The 14,760-nt window shown below is 34.8% G+C and overlaps 1 protein-coding gene across 6 annotated transcripts in view; it reads left to right on the top strand.

Annotated features, from left to right (window-relative positions):
• Rapgap1 (Rap GTPase activating protein 1) overlaps window positions 1-14,760 on the top strand; it is a 273,776-nt gene that overhangs the window by 167,141 nt on the left and 91,875 nt on the right. For all 6 annotated transcript variants that reach the window (XM_049847606.2, XM_049847621.2, XM_021334487.3 and 3 more), the window contains one exon: window positions 11,065-11,212. In XM_049847606.2, coding sequence (XP_049703563.1) covers window positions 11,065-11,212 — 148 coding nt within the window. The remainder of the gene's footprint in view (window positions 1-11,064; window positions 11,213-14,760) is intronic.

The following is a 14,760-nucleotide window of genomic DNA, read 5'->3' as shown; positions in this document are numbered from 1 at the left end:
TAAGTTTGTTCTTTTCTAAAAGATTATTTAAATTGGCGTTGGGTATCGTGCCTGTTATAGCATTGTTTTGAAGGTTTCACTTTAATGTTACATACAATTACTTTATTTTTGGTGTTTCTTAGTCATTACATGACCTTGTCATGTCTAAAAAGTTTGTTTACGGTCATTGTAAATACACTTATGTTTTCTATAATGTAAAATTACTTCTCCAAGTGGTTTTATTTTAATTCCAATTAATCTGAAGTATCATCAATGAAGATTGAGAAAGCTATTCAACTAAAGTTAACAGAAAACAACACTATTTCATTTACGATAAGTGTAATGTTAGAAAGTTTAATAGATAAAGTATATTTTTACATCATCAAATAGGTAAGTAAATAATTATAACAAAAATAACAGATAAGTAAAGAACATATAACAAGAACAAAAAACAATACGAACCCTCAAGCAATTACTCAATTAGTTTCATTTTCATTTCCAAACAAACAAACATGATCCCCATTTCTATAGATAAACTTAAACCGTCAATTTGCAATGTGTTATCGGCGCGTGCGCACATCAAAATGCCATCGCATAACGGCGTCTGCGCACCTGCGATTACGTTTGCCGATTATAGCCGATTATAGCCGATAATACCCGATTACACACATAATACATGGTGTTAGAAATATCATGATTATACCTTTCAACGTACAGAATGTTTTGTATGCTCACGTGCCTGTTATTAAGATCAACTTTTATGTTGTTTTTTTTTTCTCTAACGCATGCGTAATTAGCTTCTAAATGTCCGCCGAAGTATTTAGAGCGAATAATGCGGAGAGGGCGCGTAATAATAGATATTAAGATGTATGATTTAGTGGTAAGCTTTGAATGGTAATAGTCAGTTCTATTAGTTAATTAAGTATTCGTATTTCGGACGACCATATTATTAAAATATGTATACTATGGGTTAATGACATCTCCTTTGTAAACTGTTGTGCGATTGTACTTTTTTCTATGATTTATTATTGCATTCGATTCCGTTTCCTTTTTATTTTATAAATAAATATAAGCTTCAATATATAAAACATAATTTTAATAAAATGTTTAAAACTACATATTTTGTAGGATACATTGTGAGCCTATTAAAAAACTTACAAGACATTTTGCAATTGATACCTACTTAAGTAGTTTCCATTACCCCGTTGTACGATTGTACAGTGTACAGTACAGAATCAAGGGGCTATTGTAGTAAATTTCTCCATGACAACTCCTGGGTGACTTATGTTATGATCCGGTCACGAAACGTTTCTCTCCAGTTAGTGAACTTTGCAATGTTAGGTTCTGATCCCGATACAAGGTACTGCATTTTCTAGGATTTGCTCCTAAGCCAGTTGAGTTTCTAAACGAACAAACGTACTTTTCTTAAAAAGAGATTGCCATTAATTCAATGTCAAAGATAGATTTTCTAGACAAAAATAATGTCTAAAGATTTAAAATAATTGTGTTGTAAAAACCTAATGGAACTCTCTCATACAGCCTACTTAATCATCCACTTGAAATAATAATAGGCACATACTTTACTCAATTTTTCTATCACTAAAAATACTTAGACATTTTTATAACATTGTTCTAAAGCACCTACTTACCTACATATTAAAAACTAATAAAAATAAAGTGAGACAACGACACCGCGATTTCAGTTATCTTTTTAAAATATCTAAGGGCAAAGGAACAAGTCGTGGTAGATTTTTCAAAAATACACATTAAAAGGCGTTGACGTACAAACTGTTAAGATGTAATAATACTGCTTTCAACACGATCTTCTAAAGCAGTTGTTATTTGGAGTTATTTTATATTCGAAGCTTTGCAAAAATACATGCAATGCCTCCAATTAGGTATAGTTAGAAATATAATATATTTCCTTCCTCCGTAAATGTAAAGGTATACGTAACGTATAATGTAAAGGTATAATATGTAGATTTGCAATGTCCCTTCCATGTGTTTTTCAAACCAGACTCATTATTACATGGATTTTCCATACCATAAATATGTTCTAAGCGGGAAAGAATATATTTATTAAAATTACTTATATGGTAAAATGATATTCATTAAATTGAGTTTATTTCAGTAAAAATCCCCAAAACATATTTTTAGTTATTTTGTAGATTTATTTTAATTTTGTAAGTACACCAAAGTATAAGTAACACGTTAGTCTATTACGTAGAAAGCCCCGCACTAAATAAAACTAAAATCTTCAACGGCAAAGCACAACCTATTTAGTATTAAAAGGACCTGCCAAATTCAGTCCGAAATGTCCAACGGTGTGAAACAAGAATTCCAGAGTGAGGTCTCGTCTCATGAATGTGACAATGTAGGTAACTCGGTTACTCGGCCATGGTTGCATTTGGGATCAAAGGGGCAAATGTATGCCTTCAAAGCCGTATTTCGTATGTACATTTTGGCTAAAGCTCCTCTTTGTTAAAGGCGTTTGTTTCCTACTTTAGGTTTTCACACTCCGGGATTAAACTGACGTCGGGTGTGGCTTTAAGTTTTTTGTTTTTAGAGATAAAAGGATTTTAGGAAATTATTTGGTAAAATAAATGGTTTTTGTTGCCAGTATTTTATTATTGAATGTTTTTATTTATGTCGTTTTCACTGGAGTATCACATTTGAATAAAGGTGTGAAATCATTGTTGCGAAAAATTTAAGTTCGAAGTAATAAGGGGCCTATTATCATATCTCGTTGTAATTTCCCTTTATTTATTGATGCGAACACCTGATATCGAACTGTAACTCGTTTCCGATACCACTAAGTTTCTCCAGGTAAACTGGATCGTGCATAACTTATTGACTTGCTTGGTAATGTTTCAATAAAGTTTCATGACTAAAGACCTATTGTTAAAACCATCGATAAAATATCGTGTGAACGTGAAAAGAGAGAATGTATTGATAGATAATTAAATTAATTTATTTGCACATAAAATTGTGCCATGAATGACTGAGTGTCACAACATAGAAACGAAGCATGCTCACATCATGCTTCGTTTCTATGGAAAAGAGTAAATAGCTTTATATCTATGAAAGCCGTTGGGTACCAGACCAAAGCACTATAAAACAATTAGCAGTTAAACGACGATAAAACTTTTATTAATATACCGCTCTCAGTACACGCTGCTGTTCATTCATTCAAAGATAAAACCACATTTCCGTATTCGGAACTTTACAACAACAACCAACTGTTTGTGATATAGAGTGATACCATAATAAGCGCCGTTTGCATGTAGACGAAACTTAACCTAATACTGCGGCAAAGTTTGAACACTAGGAAGTTAGGGCCGGTCTCAATTTAGACCTAGTTTTCATGACGTGTATTTATAAACCCCGTGTTTATTATCTAGGTCTGCACTTCCGAAGAGCCTTGTTTACAATGAGGAATGGTATAAGTTAGCTCAGTTATTGAGTTATTTGTTGCCTTGAACTTTCTGTACATGGCAGTTGCTTGCATTAACATCATTGCGAATTGTTGTAATAGTATTGATATGATGTAAGTAAGATTCTTAGATTATTGTTTATGACTATATAGTCGCTTTTGTCAAAGAATAAGCAATCACGTCATGTAGGTACAGTTAAGTTTTCTATGGTATGGTCAGTAGTTGTCTGATTCATCCTTCCACAGTGAAAAGGGACATTTAATAGTTCAATGTCAACTTATAGCAACCGCCTTTTTCTCGTGGTGCTTATGCTACTCTATGTCATCTGCAAATAGTATAGCTTCCTAAAAGTGAAAGAATAATAATCACATCGGTTCAGTAACAAGATAAAAAAATCGTCTTTGTAACAAGAGTTTAGATAGCACATTATTTTCGCCAGTGTTCCTAATTTCAGCTCAGGTTAAAAGCCTCTCATGATTTTGGTATCATGTTTAATTTGTATCTTCAGTGACAAGAGATATTTCTCATTTGACCTTTGTCCTTTAATTCGAATCAGCAATCTCACGTCAAAAAGGCACCTGGGTGTATAGCATCAAGTAATGAGAGAAACATAACAATGGGCACGTCGGTGCTCAAGGAATTCGTACAAGAAATCTTGGGCAGTCATCTTGTGTCATCGACGAAAATAGCGCGAACTCATTGAGAGATTGCTGTTGGTTCGTACTTGACTTCTAAATATCAGCAATACAGAAATAATGACTCGTTTATAAGTTAGGTGAGACTGATTGTAAAGGTGATAATTTCAGTTTTTTTTCTAATTCCTTTAAAACATACTTTGAAGTTTAAACTTTATGCAGGAAGAATTCAAATGCTGTGACATATTATTTAGTTGGAAAAAGTTATCTTTCACAGAAGTTTTAAAATTATTGTAGGTACATAGTTTTTTTTTTAATTTTTGTTTTTAATTTTACCTGTATTCATCAATTTTCTGCGATCGATACAAATATTTTAGCAATTTTACCAAGATTACATATATAGCAGAAGGTTTTCTACACTCTACCTATTCACCATCAAAATCTTTCAAAAGCATTTTCATGGTGAATTATCTCACGTACCTACACAAGTACCTACCCCCCTAAAATACGCCAGTCCCTAGGGGTGGGTGCATCAGGAAACCACGCTTTGTTGCGTTCACACGTTCCCAGACACTTTTTAAAAGGCTTTTGTCAGGCTTTTAAGTGTTACTGTCACTTGTGGCGAATAGTGCGTGTGGAAGGTAGGCAGACGTTTTATGTCACTGTCAAGATATCTGGGTACACTTGCTTTTTTTTTAATTCTCGCCTTTGCTGGTCTGTGAGTGGGACTCTCGTGTTTTACGAATGAGTTTTGAAGAAAATAACGTTCTGATATTCTTAACATTATAATTACACTGTATTAGGTACTATCTTTATTGCTACTAGAATTCAACCAATTTTGTATGTACTCGTACTCAATTATTATTGGAAAGTTTCACGTCCAGTATACCACATTCGTTTACGTTCTACACTTCGCACGTTAAACGTTTAAACAATCACCATAAACAAGAAAATCGGCGAGAAATCGATTTTCCTTGGACCCAAATCGATAATCGTTTCAATATTGCACGCATCCATACCTCAGTAATTGCTTGCTGATCACAAGCTAATACTCATTTCTATTCATTTTGTATTAAAATCCATTATGGTTAATTGATTATTCAATTGTTTGCGGGGACATTTCTCACGCATACGTATTTTTTGTCCCGTCTGGTTTTTCGGAGCAACAATTTAAATGATCGATTAAGCAAATCGAGATATGCAAAACTAATTCATCACGCGATTATAATCAAAAGAACAATACGTACAACCGCATACAACAACATTTTATAGAACACTAGCCGTTTTCTTGCGGTTTCACCCTCATCCTATGGGAACTACTGCCCGTACCGGGATAAAATACAGCCTATGGCACTCAGGAACGTTGTAGCTACCTATCAGTAAAAGAATTTTGGAAATTCAACCATCGGTTCCTAAGATTACCCCCTACATAGAAACTTAAAATTTTTACCTCTTTATAATATTAGTATAGAAGTACAATATAAAGTGGAACTTCTGCATCTTTCCACTACGTGCTGGTACAGTCGAGGACATCCGTATCATGTATCTGACATGCGCACAGGCATGTGACCGACATCGATCTCGTAACTGAATCTGTCAGGATGCCATGTACAACAAGATTTTCTTACACAATATTCCATTATAGATTATATTGTAAACAATTACATAGTTGTATTGTTATAGTCTAGATTGTTCTTTACTTCACCATATTATTATCGACCTATATTTTGAAGAATAACTTTTCTACAATATACTGAAACTTTATCCTACTTACTCGAAAGTAAACAATGACTGCACATTTTATTGGAATTAAGTAGGTCATTACAGGTCCCACTACTACTTACAAAGTAATGCAGTATTTTCAGATATATGGTGGTCTTTCAATAACTAACCTATATTCTGACTTATATTTACGGCAGCAGCTTTTATGGCTTTCGCTATTGCTTCTTAGGCCAGCCTCACGGGGGCACTAGATTGAAATATCCACTACAGCTACAGCATGTAAGCTGTAAGTTACAAGATTTGTTTTAAGTAAGAGTCTTATCTTTGATATCAGAGACAATCATCAAAATAGTTCCGAGTTAAACGTTAATAAAAGTTTAATCAACCGTTTAAAAAAAACTGCGAGCATCGACCGATTTTTTCCAATTTCGTTATCAATGCTAGCCTTGAAACAAGATTCTGTGGCCATTTAGGTCACATACCATAACATACTTACTTTTTTTGCCGTCCAAAAAAGGAGGAGGTTCACAATCGGGATGACTGTATTTTTTTTCGATCATAGTCAAAGGAAGACGTTCATAAAAGTTTGAGACAATAGTCACCGATAACCTTGCAAATCATCGCACAAAACAAAGATGTAATCTTAGAGCCATTTTACATACGAATACGACACAAGGTCGGCGATGCATCGATGACCTCAAGGTTAACGCAAAAGACCGTATTTCTATTTATAGCTTAGATCATTTTACTAACTGGAGACGCTGGAGGTTTAGGTTAAAGCTCTGCTCGAGCTTGAATGGCATGCGTCAAGTTTAGGTTTGCATTTGTCAATTTTGTCATGAGCGTGACGTTGTGATCGAAAATGCGTGGATAAGGCTGTCACTATTTGTTGCGTTTCGTAAGCGCAGGGGGCAGGGGGCGCTTATATTGGCAATCCTTTTTGCGTAGAAATCTATGCCTATGGCGGCTTCGGTTGGTTGAGTGTTCAGAGCTTTATAGGCTATTCAACCAAGCACACATAATTTATATTACTGACTTTTGCCCGCAACTGTATCTAAGCCATTCCGAAAGTTAGCATCACGAAGTTTAGTGCTACACTACGTCTTCTACTAGTCGTAAAATAAGAAATGGCGCAATGAACTATGGAAATAAATAAACATTCGTTATACGTGCTTTCAGTCACTACTTATCATGTTTTCAGGTTACCTACTTTCTTCTGAAAGTAATAAATGAATGTATTGTCGAGAATTGCGCAGCGTAGGACGTCCACCAACAAGGTGGACAGACGACCTTATAAAGGTCGCCGAAAGACGCTGGATGCAGGTCGCCTCAAACAGGTATCTGTGGAGATCTAAGGGGGAGGCCTATGTTCAGCAGTGGACATCCTATGGCTAATATGATGATGATGATTGTCGAGAATACAATTTGTTTGGTGTTCAGTTCGGGGTCATGTCACAACACATATTGGGCAATCAGGTCATGTTCTCTAGTATTGATAACGCTCCGGAAAGCATATCATGGGTTCACAAGGTTGACTGGCGTCCTGTTGAAGGTTGCAAGTAAGCGAGACGTTTATAAAAACGTGTGTGACGCTTTGGGATTTTTCGAAGATGCAATTCGTTTAATCCATAAAGTTTCATAATCTTTGCAGTAATCCCACTTTGAATAACGGTCATATTTTTATTGACTCTTACCTACATATTAACAGTAGTATTTCAGATTTCAATAATTATCATTCAAACTCAGTATTATCAGTCTTATCTACTGCCTTAGATCCCAATTATGTTTATTACGTATCCAGTAACTGACTGGCATAGAAAAACATTCATCTACATAAAAACATATTCTTAAAGGCCAAGTCATTCTAATACACATGCACAATTTCAAATAAGAAAATAACCACACAAATAATATTAAAAGAAGTACCTATATTTAATTATTTTACGACTGAAAAAAAATCATGTCAACTTCCTGAAGACATGTGGGACTCTCATGTGACAGCTTTTAAGTTACAAAAAAACTTTTTGATGATTGGAAAGGGTCGGTCTTCTCAAGTTACTTACAACTAAGTTAGGAACATCCCTATCCCTACTTGATAAAGTTGTATTCCAAAATATTTACAATTCCAAAGATATATTTGATTTACTAGATACATAGGTAAGGCTACACACATATGTAGAAAAAAAATAATTTCGTGATGTCTTTTCAGGATTGAAAATTATAATAAGTGTTCTAAATAATGGACAAGCAATTGGCTAACACTACAAAATATAGGGTGACCCTAATTTTAGGGCGTTTTTAGACCTCGTTCTTTAAAGTTTATCTTCATAGTTTCTTTCGATTGGAATAAAATAATAAGGCAAACAAAACAATTATTCACACGTCCCATACGAAGCAGGCAGATGTATGGTATCATACAATTAACTTGATTTATACTACGGATATGACATATTGCTTATTTCACGGTCTTCGCTCGTTATTCTTCCAACTTTTTATTTTCCACGCATGAGAAAGTTTTGTTTAATTAAACATACCTACTAACGGATAAGTACACACTGTTTAACCATAATAAGCAAAAAGTAAAAGTACCTAAACTAAGTAATTTATATTATAAAACCTGTTAAATTATGTCTTCCATAACATTAAATATTGAACGTATGTAGAGAAAACATTTATCTTCTCCAACTAACCTGGTTACATTTTAACAAGCGTACGAAGGTCCATAAAGTTTACACTCGGAAGGAACCGAACTCTAAATTACGAGTCTTTACGCTGTTTACAATATATTGCACCGTTTGTAGACTAACATCAATAACATCGTAGTTTTAAGCACGCAACGTGTCTACTACAATATTTATTGTATTCGCGTGATAGTTTCTGTGCCGACGAAACTTAGAAATTACGGAGAGAAAAATGATCTGACAGCGAAATCCTGGTCACCCTAATTGTTGCGGATATCAAATCATTGATTCTTTGTAAATAGAAACTTTGTGTTGTTAACGATGACCGAAGAATTGAGGAAATCTTTATGGAACATTTTGGCAGTTTCATCACTTTGGCAAAGTCAATAATTTTGACAAAATAAGGTAAAAGTACGAAAAATCAATTACTATTATTAGTTATTTATTACGTAGGCCAGCAAGTAATATCTTTAGCATGTATATTTATGACAGTATACCGACGCGCCCCAAAGATCAACATGCATATTGTATTTATACGGAACGACATGCTTGCAACGGGCGCGCATAAAATATTCCTGGCTGAATACAATTGCTGTATGCGAACACGTGTTTCCATGGGATGAATCATACAGACAAAAATATGAACCAGATCCTATATTTTTGTCCTTATCCTGTAAGCTGTATTGTTGTATTAAATTGTAATTTTAATTCTCAAAGCCAATTAGGATTAAAAGATTTGGGATTGCTTATGGATTACAATTTGTGAGCTACATCAAATTTCTAACAGAAAGCCTATGTTAAAATAACACTAAAATGCAAACCGGAACTAAGGATCAAAAACTCTGATTATGCTCCTTACATAAAAATAATTTATTCACTTATGACAGCAAATCGAAAAACAACAAACATTTATTAAGACCAGAAACATCTGCCAATCAACTTTATTGCATACGCGAACAACAATACGACCCTTCAACACAGCGAAATTAGGCTAAGTCGAAAAACAAACATTCGTTGATTGAGTCGCTGAATACGGGTTATAGCATCGCTTTAATGTAGGGGGAGATTTAATTTGGAAAACCATTATCTTGGTCATAACGCTAGCGAGGGACCCGCGAAGGGCGCGGAGAATGGTCAGTTAATTGACGCATAAATCACAGACCAGATCCATTATTACTTGCAGAGTTCCGTTGTCGGACAACAGATGGGGTCATTGTCGCGTGCACTTTTGTTTATATTATTTTGATAGCAGTAAATCGTGCATAACCGGTTCTCTCGAAATTTTAAGTTTTTGCTGTCATCGTATATTACACGCTATTGAATTTTTTGAATATGATCGCTCTCGGACTCGTGCCGTTAAAAGACTAATCAGAGCACTATTCAATTTGAATAACAGGGGCAGATGAGTAAAAAAAAAATGATTTATAATTAACATTTTTATTAAAAGTGACAACATACAAATGAGTAGAGTAAACAGAACGAAATCAGAACAAAATGTTACGCAGTGATATTTGCTAAACTCATTACGACAACAAAAATATTCATGAACATGGCCACTGGCGTAATGAAATTTGTTCTATTTCTTATTCACAAAAGCCAAAGAATTCGAGCATCGTTCCCAGTGTAGCGATTTATGATACCTTCCCGTCACGCTTCAAGCAAAGTTTATTCTGTAAAAAAAGGAAAAGGAAAAATCCTTGCATAACTTAATCCTGAGTTGGATGGCCGCAGTAACGAGCTCTATTGTCGAGGAGTCTATTATAGCCTATAGGCTTTATTGCAGTGAAAACCTATAAAAACGACGAATAAAAATTAAAAGGGCTGGCATTGATTGATGCTGATTTGTATGAAGTAAACACGAATGCTTTTCAAAGGAAGCTGCAATTTTTTATGTTTATTATTTTTAAAATAATTATAGATCTTTAAGTTGTTCTTTGTCTTTTTATCGTTCGGTATCTGCCACTCGATAATTGGTTACTTATAGTTGTTGTTTTTACTCTTCAAAAAGTACCTCATAGTGGCACTCAGTACAACAAGAGGCTTTTGACGTAAAGGATAATTGTCAGAATTACAGAAGAGTGATGAGTTTCAAAAGGAAAAGAAAACAAATTGTGAGCTCATTTGCACAATTGCTACTTAGCTAAATAGTTTATGTAAATTGTCCCGAGGCAATGACTGAATAACATAGGCATTAAGTACACGCACAGAATATCCTGAAGCTACTTATTATAACCATTTAGGTAGCATTAGTACTTATGTGCTTCGGGCCTGGGAAAATTTTGATTATATGCAAATATATAAATATATTTACTCTTAAATCGCTAAAATAGTTAAAAACCTGCTTCTTTACACCTAAGTCTTATTTCTGTCTTTATTAAATATTATGTGAATTTCCTATTTTTGTGCGCTCCGGGTGGTACATAAAATAATACCTACATATTTTGAGATCTTATTATTTTTCGTTTTCATTTGTATGAAATCAGTCGCACAAACCAAAACTATAAACAGCGCCATCTATACCAATACCACAACAACGATACAGCGCCATCTATCGTATCACGGCGAACTAGCTACAAAGCAAGTGGTTGTAATAGTTCCTCATTTGTCCACCAGGCGGCAGCACGTGTCGGCGCCATGGAGCTCCACAGCAACGTCGACAGGGGGCACTCGGGCTCAGCACGAGTTGTTCGAGTTGCTCGAACGAGTGCAATGTTCTCGGTTAGACGACCAGAGGGCAGTATTGCCGCCGTATTTCTCTCAGGTGAGTAGAAGAAATGTTTGTTAGTTTATTTTTAGTTTTAACGGCATCAGTGTAAAATTATAATACCTAGCTATTGAATATTTTTTCTTTCGCCTCTTTCGGTAGGTGCTTTATTAGGTGGTAGTATTATTGTATTCAACAAGTAACTAACATGAGGTAGGTAGGTACATAATTCATAATTATCACAGCACAATTAAGAATTTTATAAATATGAGCATTGATGACGATGCTTGGTCTGGATGACCAAGTAAGTGTTCAGAAAACACTGCAAAACAATAAAATCACATCACCCCAGGCGTTAACAAAAGCAACCATCTTCAACAATGCCTTTTAGAAATCTCAGCAATTAAATAAATCAAGTTCATTGGAACAGAGCGTGAACCATTAGGTACCTACCTACATTTTAAGGGTCAGTAGCCACTCAGTTCGTTAGCTTCGCCGTATAAAATAATCGACGGAAGCAAGACTATGAAGCGATAAAGAGCCAGCGGATGCCTCGCTGGGGTGTCAAACAGACCATAGCGAAGAATAAAAGAATTATTATTAAAAAAACAAAATACCCGACTGCACACTAAAAAAAGAGTAAAACAAGCCCCACAATAATATTGATCAATACAACTTTACTGAATATAATTTATAAATATTGATGGAAAGCATCGCAGGCGGGGACCAACAGAGGCTTATTTATAGTCATTTCGGTTGTGCACCATTTAGCAGAATTTTCGTTGGTGGCGGTCAAGGTGGTCCCCGCCTGCGATGCTTTCCATCAATATTTATAAATTATATTCAGTAAAGTTGTATTGATCAATATTATTGTGGGGCTTGTTTTACTCTTTTTTTAGTGTGCAGTCGGGTATTTTGTTTTTTTAATAATAATTCTTTTATTTATAACTTTTTAGCTGTTTTTATTTAACGAAAATGTTGTAGATGTAGAAGACTATGTATATGTAAGTACCATTTTAAATTATTTCGACGACATTTGGCTTTAGATTACGAGTGATGTTACTCCGCAACATAAATTTACCGCCAATGCGACGTTCAAGACGATCAAGACGACGTTCATGCATTTGATCAAGACGACGTGATTGTATCGCCAAAAGAATCGCTTTTTGCTTGCTAACGCATGAGTTGCTTTGCGTTGACGCAGAATTAACATGTTCCCGTGGGAATTTTGAGAAAAAACGTATCCTATATTAATTACTCCCGTGATTGAAATGAATCTAATGATACCGCATACATATTTTTAAAGGAAATTTAGAAAAATATCCCGTGGGACTTTTAGGATAAAATGTATCCTATGACACTCCCGTAATCAAGACAAATCTAACGATACCTCATACATCAAAATCCATCAAGCCGTTTAGGCTACAGGAGGTCACAAAGGAACAGACATACATACATACATACATACATACATACTTACATACACTCGAAAAACATTACCCTCCTTCTTTGGCAGTCGGGTAAAAACTGCCGGGTCACGGATCGTGACGACAAGATATGACGCACTTGACGAAATAACGTTCTTTTTTTGAAAAAGTTTTCTCTTTTGTCTTTTGTTCTTTATTTGAATTTCTGTTCAAGGCCAGGATCTAATGTTTTTTCCTCAGTGAAACTGTGTGGTACTGCTTCTTTTCTAAGAATGATGTACCTAGGCAGCAAGAAGGTAGGTAGGTACTCTACCTATTGAACAATTCAATCAGTGGGTAATTGGGAATCCTGAAAAGTTTTACCCTTAGAAGTGTTCCTATTAGTTACATTCATGTCATAAATGCAATACAAATATTATTTGTACATACAATACAGTACGTACCTACAAGATTAGCTAATTAAAGTTGATGTAACCAATGGATTGAAGGAAGTGGTTTTCTGCTACTAAAAACACTGTGAAAATTATTATGGGGTTATGCTAACACGTTATTTTTCTGTACCCAGTAACTGCGGGCTTTTTATAGCCGTCGTAAAATGAACTAAAAATCATTAAAGCGAATCAAGATTATATTGCATCATTCATGATTTAATTATATTGCGTAAGGTAGATTAACGTATAAAATAGAAACTATTTTAAGGGACCAATTACCTACATTCGCTTTTGCCGCTATAAAAAAGTTACAAGTACCTACGTAACATAAAACCTTAAGTAGGTAAGGAAAATTATTAAACTATATTGCGTGACTTAAGTATAGTAGGTACTTGCCTATAAAGGAACTTATGTAATAACAACTTAATAAGTGTACCTAAAAGAAATTCATGTTGTACTTACTGAAATTAAAGAGCGATCGTTTGTGTAGGATCTTTATAACGCAATCTCAATTCTGAAGAGTCTGTTTGATTGAACGGGCTAATCCTAAGAAAAACTGGACTGTTTTGAATCATTCCTTGCTAGATAGCTCATTTGTCAGGGAAGGCTATACTTTTTATTACGGTGCGAGGAACAATTCTATGGAAATTCAATGTAACCGCGGAGTAAAGCTAAGTAGGTAGTTAAACAGCTTAACACATACAGACGAAATTAGAGCAAAGACAGATTCTGCTCCAATTCTGGACGTTAGTCGACGATAAGTAAGAAAGTAGTAAGTATGTAGAAGATACGCATTGCCTACAAAAAATATTTTAATCCACTTAAATAAAGTATGTAGGAGATACACACTGAACTATTCAATTTATTTTAGACTACGTAAAGAAAAAAACACAATTCCAAAGCTTATTTCCATACCATGACTCGAAACATTGTAATCTTTGTCTAAAATATTAAGGTGTCTACACACCAAAGCCGCTGATGCCGGCGGCACAGCCCGGCGGCCCAACCCGCCGGCCGTATTTTGTACAATCATGCCGCCGGCTTTCATAGAGTATTTGACAATTACTAGAACACCACATGCCGCGGCTGTCGTGCCGCCGGGCTGTGCCGCCGGGTCAGCGGCTTTGGTGTGTAGACCCCTTTACAATCAACATGGTTCCCAAGCTAATCTGTTACGACATTTTAATTAACCAAGTAATATTAAAACGAAAACGGTCTCAATATTTTTCTTCCCCTCAGATTAACATCTACTGCATATTTATGAAGAACAAACGTTTCTGTTGGCTATTATATTGAATATTTTCTGGTAATTTTACTTTTAAAAACTCTCTTTTCAAAAATCTTGAGTCTTGTCTGAATTATAAATGGTAAATTGTGTGTTATTATAAATAACAAGAATTGGTCTTGTTTCGCGCATAATAACGATTGATAAAAGAAATATCTAATAGCTTGGTTTAGTTCCAATTAAATAATATTAATTGGTATAGTACAGAAATGCCAGTTATTGTAAACCACATTTTGATGATGGCAGAAAGATAAAAGGCGCTCAAAGGCAAAGCAAATTGGTGATTTGTGGAAAGTCAATTAGTTGTTTCTTACACGTTTATCTTTGGCTATTTCTTCAAAAATAATTTAAGTAGGAACATTATTCCTTGTAAATCTATTTTCATATTTATTTTCGCACATTTATTTCCTAATGGCTCAATTTTAGTAATGACCTTTCCCATTGAAAGACCAAAGAGTACCT

Source organism: Helicoverpa armigera, chromosome 18, assembly GCF_030705265.1.
Source record: "Helicoverpa armigera isolate CAAS_96S chromosome 18, ASM3070526v1, whole genome shotgun sequence".
Taxonomy (NCBI): domain Eukaryota; kingdom Metazoa; phylum Arthropoda; class Insecta; order Lepidoptera; family Noctuidae; genus Helicoverpa; species Helicoverpa armigera.
This window is presented reverse-complemented; position numbering and strand designations above follow the sequence as displayed.